Source organism: Heterodontus francisci, chromosome 47 (assembly GCF_036365525.1).
Source record: "Heterodontus francisci isolate sHetFra1 chromosome 47, sHetFra1.hap1, whole genome shotgun sequence".
NCBI classification, from domain to species: domain Eukaryota; kingdom Metazoa; phylum Chordata; class Chondrichthyes; order Heterodontiformes; family Heterodontidae; genus Heterodontus; species Heterodontus francisci.
In genome coordinates, this window is record NC_090417.1 from 8,861,882 (window position 1) to 8,879,458 (window position 17,577).

The following is a 17,577-nucleotide window of genomic DNA, read 5'->3' on the forward strand; positions in this document are numbered from 1 at the left end:
GACCTGGGCCGGTGTTTATCCCTCAACCAATGGAACAAAAGAACAAAGAACAAAGAACAGTACAGCACAGGAACAGGCCATTCGGCCCTCCAAGCCTGCGCCGATCTTGATGCCTGCCGAAACTAAAACCTTCTGCACTTCCGGGGACCGTATCCCTCTATTCCCATCCTATTCATGTATTTGTCAAGATGCCTCTTAAACGTCATTATCGTACCTGCTTCCACCATCTCCCCCGGCAGTAAGTTCCAGGCACTCACCACCCTCTGTGTCAAGAACGTGCCTCGCACATCCCCTCTAAACTTTGCCCCTCTCACCTTAAACCTATGTCCCCTAGTAACTGACTCTTCCGCCCTGGGAAAAAGCTTCTGACTATCCACTCTGTCCATGCCGCTCAAAGCTTTGTGAACCTCTATCATGTCATCCCTCCACCTCCGTCGTTCCAGTGAAAACAATCCGGGTTTATCCAACCTCTCCTCATAGCTAATGCCCTCCAGACCAGGCAACATCCCGTGGGTGGACCATCTGGTCGGTGCTGCATTGCTGTTTGTGGGATCTTGCTGGGCATAGATTGGCTGTCACATTTCTTACACTGCAGCAATGACTACACTTCAAAAATGCAAAGAGCTTTGGGATGGTCCTGAGGTGGTGAAAGGCAATATATAAATGCAATTTATTTCTTCCTGCTCTCTCCCTTCTTGCTCCCTTCATTTCCCACCAACCCCACCCCCATGCCCCCCCACCCCCAACTTTGTCAAGTGTTTTTTGGAATTTTCTTATTAAAGGAGCTGAATAAAGTTGTCATGTACTGCCAACACTTGCTTTGTCACTCTGGGTTTTGCCCTTTCTCCCCTTCAGTCTCAGATTTCAATCGTGAGGAGTAAATGGTATAATTTTATAAAGAACAGAGAGGCTTATGTTTACGGAAATAAATCTTTGAAGGTGACAGGAAAAGTTGAGAAGGCTGTTAAAAATTGCATATGGGATCTTTGGCTTTATTAGTAGAGGATAAAAGCAAGGATGTTATGCTAAACCTTTATAAAACACTGGTTCGGCCTCAGCTGGAGTATTGTGTACAATTCTGGGCACCACACTCTAGGAAGGATGTCAAGGCCTTGGAGAGGGAGTGGAGGAGATTTACCAGAATGGGACCAGGAATGAGGAGGCACTTCAGTTACATGGAGAGACCGAAGAAGCTGGGATTGTTGTCCTTCGAGCAGAGAAGGTTAAGAGGAGATTTAATAGAAATGGTCAAAATCATGAGGGATTTCAATCGAGTAAATAAGGAGAAACGGTTTCCACTGGCAGGAGGGTCGGTCACCAGAGGGACACAGATTTAAGATAATTGGCAAAAGAACCAGATGGGGAGATGAAAATTTTTTAATGCAGTATGTTATTGTGATCTGGAATGGGCTGCCTGAAAGAGCAGTGGAAGCAGATTCAGTAGTAACTTTGGAAGAGAACTGGATAAATACTTGAAAAGGAATTATTTTCAGGGTTATGGGAAAAGAGCTGGGGAGTGGATAGCTCTTTCAGAGCTGGCACAGGCACAATAGGCCGAATGGCCCCCACCTGTGCTGTACAATCCTATGATTTTATGCAGTCAAGGACTCTACAGTGAGCTCAAAGAACCATATCAAAAACTCTTCAGATATTGCCTCAAACTTTTCCACTTCATTTTTCTTCTGCTCTTTTCTGTCTCTATTTGCATGTGTATATCGCGTAGGCATGGTAGCTTGGACGTGTCGTGTATCCGTAGGCATTAACCAAATTAGAGTTTAAGTTTAATAAATTTGAACTTTTCTTCTTTAAACCTAAGAAAGCCTGTTGGTGCTGATTTCTTTGTCTTATAATTGGAAAGCGGTGAACAAGGATTCACCGAGGGGGAGCCAAAAACACGGTGTGTTTAAAATAAAACCCTGTCACAGTAAGACCAGGTGAAGGCTGAAAGGGAACCCTAGACCTCTTTCTCACCTGGTCATAACACTGTGTTGTCAGGATGGAATAAAATGAAACTGCTATCAGTGTTATCTTTCTGACAATACACCTTATTCTGGACACTGTGGAAATATGATAGTGGCTGTTACCTGAACAACATTGCTACATCCTTCAAGATCAAGACAAACAACATGAAGAAAAAGCAGGAAGAATGGAATTCATAAAAATTACAGCAATGTGTTGGTGCACAGCATTGCTCCAGAGTGGTGGGACTTGGGTGTGAAAAAGAGCAAGATCATCCTATTGCAAATGTTCTTTTTTTCAGCATTTGAGATGTGGATGTTTTTAAAACTGTTTTGTTACAAGATCAGTTCATCTGAATTGGGGATAGAATCTACATTCCTTATAGCTTCTGTAAATTGCCATTGTGAAGGAACAATTCACAGAGACTTTGAAGTTTTTATCTGCAAATACATATTTTGATTGTAAAGCAAACTCAAACTTTTCTTATAAGTTGTGTGTCATAGATGATGGGCCAGGTTCACTCTTGCCACAAGAGTTTGCAAAGTATTACATCTTTCAGTATTTTTGTACCTGAGCAGGTATAGGTTAAACAATATCTGCTGCATTGATTTTCCAGTACTGTTCGCTTTTCACTTTTAATGAACCATAACAAAGGCTGTGGCTGCAACAAGATCCCAGCTGTTGAAAAATCCCAGATTTTCCAGTTCAGCTGCAACACTGGTATTTACCAGGCACTGTGGAAAATTGCCACAAAATGCAGGACAAATCCAATCTGGCCAATTACTTTTCCAACAACCTATTGCCAATCACCAGAAATATGATGGAAAGAGTCATCATTAGTGCTATCAAATGGCACTTCGTCACCAATAACCTGTTCAGTGATGCACAGCTTGGGTTCGGTCAGGACCATGACTCTCACCTCAATGCAGCCTTGGTCCGCACATGGACACAAGAGCTGAATTCCAGAGATGAGGCAAGAGTGACTGCCCTTGTCATCAAGGCAGCATTTGACCGAGTGTGGCACCAAGGAGTCCGAGCAAAACTGAAGCCAATAGGAATCAGGGAGGAAATTTTCCAGTGGCTGGATTCATTCCTCGCACAAAGAAAGTTGTTGGAAGGCAATCAACTTGGTCTCAGGACATTGCTGCAGGAGTTCTTCAGGGTAGTGTTCCCGGCCTAACCATCTTCAGTTGCTTCATTAATGACTGTCCTTCCAACATTACTTTAGAAATGGGGATGTTTGCTGATGATTGCACAGTGTTCAGCTCCATGTGCAACTCCTCAGATAATGAAGCAGTCCATGTCTGTATTGTCACGCTCATGTGAAGTGCAATTGAAAATACAGAACCAAAATTTAAGAGTTATAAAAATTGATTTTCCTTTCAAAAAGTGGACAATAGCTACTGAAGATCAAACAACCTGGCCCTGTATCTTCAAACTGTCTCCATGTCTGTTAAGAACAAAAGGCTACATTCCAAGCTCAGAGGTGTAAGACGCATCCTGAACTCATCAAGAGACATTTTTGAACTGAATGGGTTCTTCTGAAACAAAGAAGGTATGAGGTAGCCACATCTTGGTCCATTGTTGGTCACCACAGGAAAGGGGCTCTGCGTCTCCCAACAGAGGCAACATGTCAGAGGCTTTTACCTTAAAAAGTAGCTCTCTGGAGAGAGAGAGAGAGATCAGAACAAACATCACAGAAGCCTGTCCAGCTGAGAGCTGTGAGAGATTCAGCAAAAGCCAAAAAGGTGCACTGCTGTGAATTCCACATTTAAACTTATTGCAGCAGAGAACTGAAAGTGATCACCGTCCCCAGATTGAAATCTCAAACACCAGAAAAATTTACACACAACCCAGACCTGCAACTTTAAAAGAGAAATTGACCTCTGAGAAGATAAAAAGGTTTACCACGAAGCCCGAACATCTATCTCATTTCAAACCACTTACTCCTGTCTCTCTCTATCTTTTCGTGTGTGTGTGTGTGTGAGTGAGTGAATGTGTGTGGGTGCAGTTGTGACAATTTTGGAAATGAATATTGCTCAATAAATAGTTAATCTTGTGTTTCAAACCTCCAAGAAAACCTGTCACTGCCTATTTAACAAATTAAACACAAAGGGGTTAAAACCTGAGTAACAAAAACACTTGCTGCGGTCAAAAGGGAAGTGAATAGCGGAAACCACCCACACCCCTCACCACCTGGCCGTAACAGTATGCAGAAACACCTCGGTGACACAGAATCATCAGATATTGTGTGTCTGTAGTCACACTGATTCATAGGGAGTGAGGAATCTCTTACAGGAGTCGTCATTGGCAGTGCGAAACTCTAAAAATGGAGTGATGGATTCATTTCCACGATCCTTATGTGCAGCTCCACATCTCAGTCACACATGTCTGGATCTTCAGATGAGAGATCAGGCTGTTTTTTATCAGGGAAAAAGTGAAGGGTGGTAGAAGTTTGGAACTCTTTTCCACAAACAGCAGTTGATGCGAGATCAAAGAACAGTACAGCACAGGAACAGGCCATTCGGCCCTCCAAGCCTGCGCCAATCAATTGTTAAATTTAAAACTTAAATTGATAGATTTTTGTTAAGATTAACTAAAGGATATTGGGGCAAAGGCGGGTATATGGAATTAGGTTGCAGATCAGCTATGATCTCATTGAATGGCGGAACAGGCTTCAGGGGCCTATTCCTGTTACAATGTTCCTAAAACCAGTGAGTGTGTAACTCTGGGGCCACTGTTGTGTTTCTCCGAGACGCAATGCCAAGTATGGAGAAACAGCAGATGAACAACGTCTTTAAAAAAGTAGAGCAAAAAGGGAGCTTTGTTATTCCAACAAATCAAAATATAATAAAGTACATTTCCCTCCAACCACAGGAGAGTTCTTGGACAGAGAACACTTAGCATTTATAACCCTGGTCATTGCTCCTTTGTATATTCATGTACAAAATCACAGAGGGCTATCATCTCTTTTAATTATGAATTCCCAACAATGCTCTCTGGTGCCTGGGATATCTGTAAATGAATCACTTGCTGTTTTGCTAATTTAATCTCCTTCCTGATTTATGTTGGCTGTTGATTTGTGAGAAGCTGTGCCAAGTTTTTTTCCCTCTCATTTTGCAATTCAGACTCTGTGTATTGTGGGGGGGGGGGGGGGGGGTGCTTTGATTTCCTCCCTTGTTTATGACAAAAACGAACAGCTGCCAAACCCAGTCAGTCAGCGGACGAGTAGAGGCAGAGAGACAAGTAAAAAGAACGGGACATTTCGAAGCGGTCACTGATTAGCGTCAAAGGGGAAGTCCAGTGAGTGCCCGGGAACCCTGGTCTGCAGGCTCCATCCAAACTCGTTGCAACAACCTTCCTGCATCATTCAAAGGCGTTTTATTACTGCTGATTAATCGTGTTCACCGGGGTCGAAAATTAACCCTTCAGCAACGTACTCATTTTTATTTTACAAAAAAGGATGTACAACGTGGCAAGAATTTGATAACATTTTTGATTTTCAAACATATCGAGTTGTGTCTGAATTGTGTTTCAGCATCCGGGCTGAACTGCCCTGGGTTTGGAACAACTGGTGCCGGCTTCGCTTCTATTCATGCTGCACTGAACAACTTCTTGCTTTGGCTGGGCTTGCTGCCTGATCGGTCGGATTCTCTGCACTATTTGTCGCACTGGATTGCATTTAACTGTTTGCAGCTTTGCCGGAGTCGAGTCTGCACCCAGCCGACATGATAAGGTGCGGTGCCCACCCTTTGACAGTCCTCACCCTCCTCCTGTCTCTGAACAACGCTGGCTTCACCCAGTCCCTGCTCGTCCACCTTAACCCGAAAGACGCGCAACTTCAGATCAAACCCACCCAGATGAACGATAAGACAGCAGGAGCTGTGATGGGTCCTGATACCATTTCTCCTCAAGAAATAAAAGCTGGAGCAGAACCCACTCGACTTTTAAGGATAGTGAAAGCTAAGAGTGCTTCCAAAGAAACATCTCCTGGTAAGTGTAAATCTTCAGTTCAGATGTGAAGTGCACAGATTCTGCTGCAAGTAATGCCTTGCACAGATATCAGTCATATCTGGGGATGCGCCGGACAAACACAAACATACCAAGCACCAAGAAATAAAACCAATGTATCCTGGTGGTGATATTCAAATTTTCTGTGTTCCAGACTGCCTCTAATAATTCCCCAGTCGAACAGTCATCTTATCTCAGTGCAGTGATTCATTCATATTTCCACAGTCCAGTTGGCATCATCCTCATCTATTGCTGTTGTACTTAAAATGAACAGTCAGGTTGCAATCTGGTCTTTTTAAGAAATGGCTTCCCCAATCGCAATCCCTTGATCCATTTTGTAACGCAGGGAGAAGAGTTTTATTGGGATTTCAGGTCTCTTTTGTAATCCGAGTGAGTAATGGGACTTGGATTTAGGAATAAGGCAGGTAGAATCCAAAGTCATCTTCCAGTTGAATAACTGGGATGAGAACCTGCATCTGAAATAGCATCTGATAGAGACAGAACTCTTAGTGTTCATTGAAGAACTAGCTGTGCTGGGAAGAAAATAGAATTGGTATTCTGGACAGATGAGGTGAAATGGGCTGAAGGGTCTCCTTCATTCAAACCTCTTGTGATCTTGTATAGTTCCTGAACAAATGAGGATGAAAACCTGATCTGGATGGGGGATGAAGTGCCATCACTCAGCACATCAGAAAATGTGCCATATGTGTTTGAAATTTGACACATGATCTCTACATGTAGGTAAATCATCAACGAATATAAATCCATTCTCGTTAGATGGGGATCAACCATGTGAAGCAGACTGATCTCTGTAAACTTTTTTAACTTATGGAAATTTATTTTAAAATCTGAGTGTGAACTCTCCCTGCCATTGCTAAACTCTTGTTTCATCCCTGACGCAGTGCTGTTCCCCAATCAACAGCAATCTCCACATTCTCCTCCTTGTTTCTTTTCTTTCCCATATCCATAACCACAATCTTTTGAGAAAACCAAAGTTTGTTCATTATTTATTTCTTTATTTAGAGATACAGCACTGAAACAGGCCCTTCGGCCCACCGAGTCTGTGCCAACCAAGAACCACCGATTTATACTAACCCGACAGCAATCCCACATTCCTTCATCCTCCATTAGATTCCCTTATTCAACATTTCTTTCATTTTCTTTTACTGTTCTTTGGTTCAGAAAACATTATTTCTATTTAGATTACATACCAGTCTTCATCTTCTCTCTTAGGTTTTCCTTTTTTTTGGCTTCCCTCAATATTTCATACATTCTATTTAAATAATGGTGCACCCTCTCTTTCAACAGTGAGATTCAGAAAATCAACAGGAAAGGCAAAAGACCCAGAGGAAACTCTTCCACAAGCAAGAAAGAGACGTGGAGAATCAGATGACCTGCCGACAGTAATAGCTGAGAAAATGGCAAAACCAACAGGAACACCCAAAAAGGCCAAGAAAGAGAAAAAACTTAAAGAGAAAAAACCCAAAGACAAAAACTCAAAACCCAAGAAAGAGAAAAAACCCAAAGAGAAGCCTCCAAAGCCCAAGAAAGAGAAAAAACCCAAAGATAAAAACACAAAATCCAAGAAAGAGAAAAAACCCAAAGAAAAGGTGCCAAAATCTGAGAAAGAAAAGAAACCCAAGAAACCAGTTGAAAAACTTGAGGAAACCAAGGAGTCCTTGCAGGAAGAGGAGAAGCCTCAGCCAGAAGAAGAATACAAGGGTATGTATAAAATAATCTGTTCACAACAGGTAGGAGGACCATTTTAAGATTACAGCAGAGAGGGTTCCAACCCTGCATGTGTTCAACTGCTTTAATGCAGCTGTCTGCACTTCTATGAATCCATTTAATTGACCCTGGGTAATGGTACATCAAACAGGGCTGATCTGTGGAATATAAATTCTTCATGCCGTTCTTTCCCAGTTATTTTACTGATATCAACACTCACAAAAATATAAGCATTTCCAGCAAAATCTAATTTACTGAACTGAAAATAAACCAATTCTCTTTTAAATTAATCTGATAATCCAGCTCTAAATCTCCCCTTAATCGCCAGCAACTGTATTAGTGAAGAAGAACCTGCCAGTGAAAACTTTGGGAACGTCTGAGGCGTGCCAAATGATCACTCGTGGAGTTCTGTTCAACTTGTTTTCAAACATTTCTATGGCCAATTAATGTCAAAAGGCGAAACAGTCTGTATTTTGAAATCCTTTTTTTAATTTCTCATAAAGAAAGACCCAAACAATTCCAGCTACAGAAAAACTTGGAAACCTTGAGATAATTACGGAAGTATTTCACTGTTCCTGGTTCTTTAAATTCATTAACCAGCTGTAGTCATCAAAAAAATCACATAAATCTAGAAATAAGGAAGAAAGAAAGAAAGACTTGCATTTATATAGCATCTTTCAGAACCACAGGTCCGCCCAATTGCTTTTCAGCCAATTAAGCACTTTCGAAGTTAAGCCACTGTTGTCAGATAAAAAAACATGGCAGCCAATTTGCACACAACACAATCTCATAAACAGTAATGTGATAATGAACAAATAATCTGTATAGTGATGTTGGTTGAGAGCTAAATATTCATCCAGACACTGAATATGAAATAATTTATGCAATAATTTCAGTCCTGCAGCTGACAAAGGACCAGTCTACCCAACGCAGCTTCATTGCAATTAAATAAGCTTAAGGGAGAGCTTTTTGAGGCTCTTTGAAGTTAAAAAGCTTTAATGCAGCTTGGATACAGGGTTCCTGTAATATGATACTGGATCTGGCACAGCTTCAAATTTCTGGAGTTTTCCTCTCTTTAAGCAGACTGTACCCTACCATCACTTACTGTATTGCACCACTAGGGATACCTTAAATCTGTAAAGAGGAAGGATAAGTCTAAAGGAATTAATTTTTATTTAATTGTGATATTTCCAAAATATATCTTATTTTAAAAAGTGCCCCTTTAAGCTATCTCCCCATTTGGGTCTCATCTTTGCTACTTGGTCACTTTACGACATCACTGACAACTGCAGCAGCTCCTTTGATTGCAATAGGAGTCTTGACTTTGGCTCAATTTGAGAACAGATCTGGAGTTGCCTGGTCCCAGGGAAGCATGCAACGAGCTGGTACTCCGCACATTCCACACCTACTTGTAAGCTTCTCCTGGGGTTGGGTGATTCCCTCGATTGGTTCTCAGGCCAGTCAAAAGTGTGAGTCCTGTTGCAGTAAATGGAACTGCTCCCAAAGCCGTGTGTGGCCGAGAGTGTCTCAGCATGAAGGAGATATCTGACTTGAAGAGACAAAAACAAAATACTGTGGATGCTTAGAAATGTGAAATGAAAATCGAACATGCTGAAAATACTCAGCAGGCCAGGCAGCATCTGTGGAGAGAGAAACAAAGTTAACGTTTCATGTCAGTGACATTCTATCAGAACTGTTAAAAGTTAGATATGCAATAGGTTGGTGAGTATTTGTTCAAATGAAGCTTTGGCAATTTTTTTTCAAAGAGTAATTTTTCAAGAGATTGCTTTTGTAAAAAGAATAGGGAACACCAAATGGATAAATGATTGTTTCCCGAAAATATTTTGCTCTTCTAAGTATTTCCCCTGTCCTTTCAAAATTTACTCCCACTTCAGTGAACATCTTCAAAAGAAATGCCATGCCTATTGCTGAATATTAAAAAGCAAAGTTGGGAAGAAGCGCTCCAGCACAGGTGTTGGAGCCCCAATATGTGACACCATATTTGGGTGAGACATGGGCCTTTGTCAGAGAGGTTCCAGACACTGAGCGATTGAACTTGGCCACATTGCTGCAGCAAAGTAAAGAGCAACAGGAAAACATTCCATCATAAGGAGGAAAGGAGGGTCGCTAATGGGTCCCGTTGCTTGCAGCTACTTTCGGAGCAAGATTTGGATTGCTTGCTCTCACTGCTGAAGTGTGACCATTAGGAGATCCAGTCTTGAGAAAAGCACAGTGCTGTTTAATGGTGTCTGCATGATATGATGCTGTATTTTGCAACTGGATAGTTTTTTTATATAATACTTTCAAGTATAATGAGGTTGCATTGATTAATACAATGATCATTGAAAGTCCAAGCAGACCAACCAAAGAATCATCTTTCTCGATCACTGATCATTCTTTACAGTGGAGCAATGAGAATTCTGACCTCCCAACTCATCCACCAGTCAGCAAGGACCACAGTGTTCTCAAAATCTGAACTTCTAGAATGGACAATGTTTTGATAAAAAGCTCTGGACAGAGGTGCCCACTGATTACTTGTTTTAGTCTGAACACTCCACTGCAGGTTAACAGGGCAATACTTACAGGATGCTTGAAGAACTGAGTCTGTCATAGAACCATTAACCCAAAAGCAACAATTGGACTCTAAAAGTGTAAATAAACATGTCAGGATGGATACATGTTTAACTGTACCGGCTCCCTTTAATACAACATTCACTACACTTAATGAAGGTACTTCATTGCTGCAAAGCGCTTTGGGATGACCTGAGTTTGTGAAAGGCACTGTAGAAATGTAAATTTTTCTTGATCTGTTTGCAGCCTTAATGCTGCAAGATTGAAAGAGTTAAGACGGTGAATATTCTAGTAAATAAAGGCCTGCCTTTCTTTTCTCCTCCCCTTTCCTGAAGGCATTGCCTTTAGCCAGGGAATGGTTCCACAGGCAGCAGGCACTCTCTGGTACCTCCCGCAAGTGGGCATTCTTCACATTATTGACAATAAATAGCACAAGATATTCAACTACATATGGCAACATGATGTCCACACTCATGTACTTGCTAGTCGAAATCAAAGTATGTTGATCAGAAGTCGCAGTCCTCCTGAAGCAATTGTAGTGCTCATACTGCTGCCCCAGCTTTCACAGACAGGAGATCAAACAAATGAGCCTTCTGGTTTGTATGGCTAAGCTAGTCACCGGATCAACTCACTGAGCTAACAGGGAAGCATTCAATTCCCTTACACTCATGAGGCATAGAGATGTTACACGGTGGCAGCAGTAAATGGTGCCCTGGCAGAGGAGGACACTGATTTGATCACCTGCCCTCATGAAATCCCCATTTCAGATGCACTGTTGTGTGTAGGCACCAAATGGGGGACAGTGAGGATAAAAAATTGGAGGAAGAGTCCTTCATGGGTTGCTTTTGCTTTTCTTTTAGTGAGACTGTATCGCAGCATTGGTAGGGATCAGGGATAAGGTAGCATGTCCACCTCCCTAGCCACAGCTAGGATCTGTGCAGGTATAAAAAGGAGAGAAAGGTGAATAAAATAACTTACTATTCTGTTCACCAGCTCAACTAGATCATATATTTCCCTATTGTTCACTGTGCATCATCTTTATTATATTGTTCCTTCCTGCTGATTTTTAAGTGGCCACCTGTTTCTTCTGATGCTCTGAGTCTTGTTCCATTCGAGAATAATGTTTCAGGCTTTTCAACTCCTAGTTGACTTTTTTTTGCCTTTTTCTGTTCTTCCCTCTCAAGGCCTCACAGCATGCCAAAGTTCATGCTGCATCGTTCTGCCTTCACTTACATCCTGCAATCTGATGAATTACAGGATCACACTGACATTCTCACAACTGATCTTTGCTATTCATGGTAATAGTCAGGATTCAAAAGACATTGCAGTGCACACACTGGGGTAGCAGAGTTTAACATTTTAGCTGGAAATCATCCCTTGCACTATAAGTCACATAAATCTAGAATCACTCACAGAATTACTCTACATAGGATTTTCAATTATTCAATATTTTAACTATTACGGACAGGTGGTAAGGGGTGTGGATGGTTCCCACTGTTCACCACAACTGACAGCAATTGTATTTTGTTGAAAATGGTGAGTTAGTCCCTAGTTTTTTAAGGTCAAATAAACAGACAAATGATAGGTTTTCTCATAGGTAAGAAAAGATAACTATCTTTACACAATTCCCAAAACTGTCGCAACCTCACACACACACATACACAAAAACAGACAGATCAAGAGAAAATGGTAGAATGTAGTTCAAAGTGAGATAAGTGTTCATGGTTTCCAGAATATTGTTGAATCTTCTCAGGAAGAAAAGTCATTTCTTTTAGAAGTTGCAGGCCAAAGCTGGTGGTCTGTAGTTTGTTACCTTCACAGATGATTAGTCTCAAAGTCACTCTGTGATCTCTCTGCTGCAGCCACTGTTCAATTTCTGCAGGGATCTCTCTGCCTGGCTGGATCATTCAGACAGCTCTTGGCTTGACAGGGTTTCTGTGATGTTCGCTTGAAATATTTATCTCTCCCTCTCTCCAGAGGGCTATCTTTTAAGGTAAAAAATTCTCACATTGGAGTTTCTGTTAGGAGCTGCATGGCCATCTCCCCTGTTGTCACCACATAATGGGCCAGGATATAATAACCATGGCTATCGATTAATGTTTGAATGTTATGATGTTGTTACTTCACTCCCATTCATCTTGATTTTGGCTGTGAGTCAGACTGTTTCCAGCATCCTTTATTATTCCATGCATATCGCTAACAGTAATTAATATGCAATCGTCCTCCTTTCAATTTCAAAGGGGCTCTCCCCAGAGTTATTTCAGACAAGGTGAATGAGTTCCATCTTTGCAGCCAAGTTTGTTCATTTCGAGTATACGAGAGGTCACATGGCCGCTACTCCTTTTTGGCTGTGGTTCAAGTGTCCAAGTTCTTGTAGTTAGTTTTAATAGTTGACTTTTTAACTTCATAATTCCTCCATTTCATTGTTTATTTCATCATGGTTCCTTCTGTGCCTGACATAATGATATACTGATTCATAGTTTTGTATACCAAGATTCGTTGGATGTGCACTTATGTATATTTAATGTCCAAGCTGAACTGTTCCTTTATGTGAGATTAGAAATAGGATCGTGAACATTTCAGGAGTCACAGGCTCTCACAGAGCATGTGCAACTGAAATATGAGGTGTGGTAGAGTCTTCAGATGTGGTAGAAACCACAGAAACATGTGCCTGGATGAGGGAGAAGTGTGCTGTGCACAGCACTGGAAGTAAGGAAATATGTCTCAGGATATTATGAATTGTTTGATTCGGATCAGATGTTTTATTATTTATTCATAATAGTTCATGCATGGAGCACAGCTCCTTGAGACAGTTACAAATCCTGCTAAGCTTTGAAGCAAAAAATACATGAAGCTCAACACCATCCAGGACAAAGCAGCCCACTTGATCGGCACACCATCACCACTTTAAACATTCACTGTCTTCACCACTAACGCACAGTGGCAGCAGTGTATACCCCATCTACAAGGTGCAATGCAGCATCTCATCAAGGCTCCTTCAAGAGCACTTTCCAAACCCATGAGCTGTACCACCATGAGGGACAAGGGCAGCAGACGCATGAGAATACCACCACCTGTAAGTACACCTCCAAGCCACACAGCATCCTGACTTGGAACTATATCACTATTCCTTCACTGTTGCTGGGTCAAAAACCTGGAACTTCCTTCCAAACAGCACTTTGGACGTACCTACACCAGATGGTGAGGTGAGAGTGACTGCCCTTGACATCAAGGCAGCATTTGACCGAGTATGGCATCAAGGATCCCTAGCAAAACTGGAGTCAATGGGAATCAGGGGGAAAACTCTCGGCTGGTTGGAATTGTACCTAGTGCAAAGAAAGATGGTTGTGGTTGATGGAGGTCAATCATCTCAATTCCAGGACATCACTGCAGGAGTTCCTCAGTGTAGTGTCCTCGGCTCAACCATCTTCAGCTGCTTCATCAATGACCTTCCTTCAATCATAAGGTCAGAAGTGGGATGTTCGCTGATGATTGCACAATGTTCAGCACCATTTGCGATTCCTCAGATACTGAAGCAGTCCATGTAGAAATGCAGCAAGACCTGGACAAGATCCAGGCTTGGGCTAATAAGTGGCAAGTAACATTCGCATCACACAATTGCCAGGCAATGGCCATCTCCAACAAGAGAGAATCTAACCATCTCCCCTTAACATTCAGTGGCATTACGATTGCTGAATACCATTGACCAGAAACTGAACTGGAGTAGCCATATAAATACTGTGGCTACAAGAGCAGGTCAGAGGCTAGGAATCCTGCGGCGAGTAGGACTCCCCAAAGCTTGTCCACCATCTACAAGGCACAAGTCAGGAGTGTGTTGGAATACTCTCCACTTGCCTGGATGGGTGCAGCTCCAACAACACTCAAGAAGCTCAACATCATCCAGAACAAAGCAGCCCGCTTGATTGGCACCCCACCCACAAACATTCACTCCCTGCACCACGGACGCACAGTAGCAGCAGTGTGTACCATCTACAAGATGCACAGCGGCAACACACCAAGGCTCCTTAGACAGCACCTTCCAAACCAGCGACCTCTACCATCTAGAAGGACAAGGGCAGCAGATGAATGGGAACACCACCACCTGCAAGTTCCCCTCCAAGTCACACACCATCCTGACTTGGAACTATATTGCTGTTCCTTCAATGTCGCTGGGTCAAAATCTGGGAACTCCCTTCCCACCAGCACTGTTGGTGTACCTACCCCACATGGACTGCAGCGGTTCAAGAAGGCAGCTCACCATCACCTTCTCAAGGGCAATTAGGGATGGGCAATAAATGCTGGCTTAGCCAGCGATGCTCACATCCCAGGAACAATTTTTAAAAAACACCAGATGGATTGCAGCGGTTCAATAAGGCGGCTCACCACCACCTTCTCATGGGCCGTTAGAGATGGCCAACAAGTGCTGGCCGAGCCTGTGACACCCACATCTCAGGAACAAATCAAAAAAAAGAACAAGAGGTGATCTCATTGAAACATGCAAGATTCTGAAGAAGCTTCACAGGCTAGTCACTGGGAAGTAGTTTCCCTTGTGAATTTCCATTACAGCAAATACCAAACATTATGAATCGGCACTGAATAATTACCCAATTACAAGGTTCCACTGACAGTGTGAACTCAGATGTATGGGGGCGCAGTCTCAAAATAAGGACTCGACCATTTAGGACTGAGATGAGGAGAAACTTTTTCACTCAGAAGACTGTGAATCTTTGGAATTCTCTACCCCAGGGGGTTGTAGATGCTCCATTGTTGAGTATATTTAAGGCTGAGTTAGACAGATCTTTGGTCTCTAAGGGAATCAAGAGATATGGGGAGCGGGCGGCAAAGTGGAGTTGAGGCCAAGGATCTGCCATGATCATATTGAATGGCAGAGCAGGCTCGAGGGGCTGTCTGGTCTACTCCTGCTCCTGTCATGTTCCATTGCTCACATATTATGGTCTACTCCTACTCCTGTTTCTTCTGTTCTTATGATTCTATATGAACGATAGTCATTTCAAAGTGGAATAAGAGTATAAACTGTTTATAAATAGTTTGGTTTTTAATTTTTGGTTACTTCTGATCCACAGAGATTTCAACTGAGCCTGTCACAGAAATGCTAGAAGAAATTGTCACGGGCCTGGAAATATGTAAGTACAATCACGATCAAACAGAAACAAGGGAGGCTCAGTGTTTACGAGTGGAGATAGTTACTTGTAGATCCAGCATGAACTCTAAATGCTGCCAAGCAAAATTCCTGTGCTTGCTCCATCACGAGACAATAGAAAAGTAAGGGGCCAGTCCTGGACTGTGGCCAAAAAAACACAGCTGTTCTGAGATCTGCCGTATTAGTCCATTGGTATTGTTGGGTTTGACCTACTGAGCCAGTGATAGTGCTCCTTTGTTTGCTGTTGGTAAATGAGATCCAAAGCTGAGTCAGCCACCTCCATGGCACAATCATGTCTGTCACCAGACTTTCAACTATTACAATATACAAAGAAATAGACGGGAAAGAAAAGGGCAGAAATAGGACCAACAGAACTAAAAGCACTTTTTATTTGAAGTGATTTTAATGTCTTCACAACTGACTTTTTTTGGTTATTTATGTCCACTCTTGGGAGTACTGACTCTCACTGGGGTACAGTTCTACCTATTGACAATAATTGCTCATCAGAATCTCCCCCAATTGACCAAGTGCAGACAGATTATATGACTGTAAGAGAAGTCACCACTATGTCTGAGTCTGTCCTTACATCTTACATCCACAGAGTGTAAGTGCACAGCCAAGCTATCAGTGGGGAGCTTGGCTTTGATTGTTCTGTGTAGGGTTAGCAATACAACGATATTGCTGATATTTTAGTTCTTTGTTATTCTGTCTTCTTTCAGCGTCACTGCCTGTCAGATGAATGTTTTTGACAATGGCCAGGCTAAAGCAGCTGGAATTCACTGGGGCTGCTGGCAACCAAAGGGTTAACTCTCTCAGTGCAAGAGAATGACTTACACAACAGTGTAATTTTCTAGCAATGTGAATTTCCATTACAGCAAATACCAAATGTTATGAATCTACACCGAATAATTACCCAATTACAATGTTCCACTGCCAGTGTTAACTCAGATGTTTGTCAGCTCCAGCATTTAGCTCTTTGCATCAGACTCCACAGGTAAAATAGAATCAATGTTCCTATTTTTCAGACTTCTGACAGGTAATTCTGTGACTGTATTACTGCCCAGAGTTTCATTGTCACTGTGGACTCCTGATCCCATTTCTTAACCCTCACTGGAACCGGGGAAAAGGAAACAAAATATCATTGGAAATATTTATTTAAATTCAGATCTGAGCAGGTTCCAGCTCTCTTCATGTAATCCTTTGGGTTGTTCCATATATAAAAAAAAATCAATCTAATACAGATGTAGCAACCAGACTGAAAACCCACAGAAAGACCTGAAGCTGACGTTCTAACAGGGGAAGGAGGAAACCCTGGAGACTCCTGGGAGGAAGGAAACAGATGCGCTAGTATTCACCAGTTTAAGCTACGAGTTATTAGGCAGAAAATATAACGGTCAATTCGTACTCTTGCTTGGGATCTTGGTGTTTACCTGGGGACCAGGAAGATTGGAATTCCTGAGTACAGTCATCGTAAAGGAATGATCTGTGTTTCAGGAGTGAAGCTAATTTTGAGGTGAGGGCAGAATTTAGTGGAAAACAACTAAAATCTGCTTTTTTTCTAGTTGAATATGACCTGTGGCCGACTGAACCCCCCACCAAGCCATTCACGACACCTCCTTTTGATGAATACTACACTGAGGAAAAGGAAATCACAGAAGAGGAGAAAATGGGTAGGTTAATTGCATTGTCCCTGATATTCAAAACAGAATGGTTGAGAGAATAGCACCTGGAGACCTGTGAATGGAGTCTTTTCGTTGCAGTCAGGTGCCGAGGTACTTCAATGTTCTAAGTCCCTTGGGTGGGGGAGGGGCAGGGAATGTTCATTAGTCACAATGCTAACAGCACTGGCCCCTCAGCTTCTCTTCATAGAAAGTTTAATCAAAGAAAGTTTAAGGCACAGAAAGAGGCCGCTTGGCCCATTGTGTCTGTGCCGGCCAAAAAACGGTCCACCTATTCTAATCCCACCTTCCAGCATTTGGTCTGTCGCTCTGCAGATTACGGCACTTGAGGTGCATATCCAGATTCCTTTTGAATGAGTTGAGAGTTTCTGCCTCAAATACCCTTTCAGACCCCCACTACGCTCTGGGTGAAAAGGTTTTTCCTCATCTCCCCTCTAATTTTTTTTACCAATCACTTTAAATCCACGC

The 17,577-nt window shown here is 42.3% G+C and overlaps 1 protein-coding gene across 1 annotated transcript in view; it reads left to right on the forward strand.

The window, feature by feature from the left end:
- The first annotated feature begins 5,155 nt into the window (after positions 1-5,155).
- The window catches only part of aebp1b (AE binding protein 1b), a 74,463-nt gene continuing 62,041 nt past the window's right edge, over positions 5,156-17,577 (forward strand). Inside the window, exons 1-4 of the mRNA XM_068023095.1 lie at positions 5,156-5,952; positions 7,279-7,692; positions 15,354-15,413; positions 16,993-17,100. Of these exons, the coding sequence (XP_067879196.1) occupies positions 5,688-5,952; positions 7,279-7,692; positions 15,354-15,413; positions 16,993-17,100 (847 nt within the window). The 5' untranslated portion in view covers positions 5,156-5,687. The remainder of the gene's footprint in view (positions 5,953-7,278; positions 7,693-15,353; positions 15,414-16,992; positions 17,101-17,577) is intronic.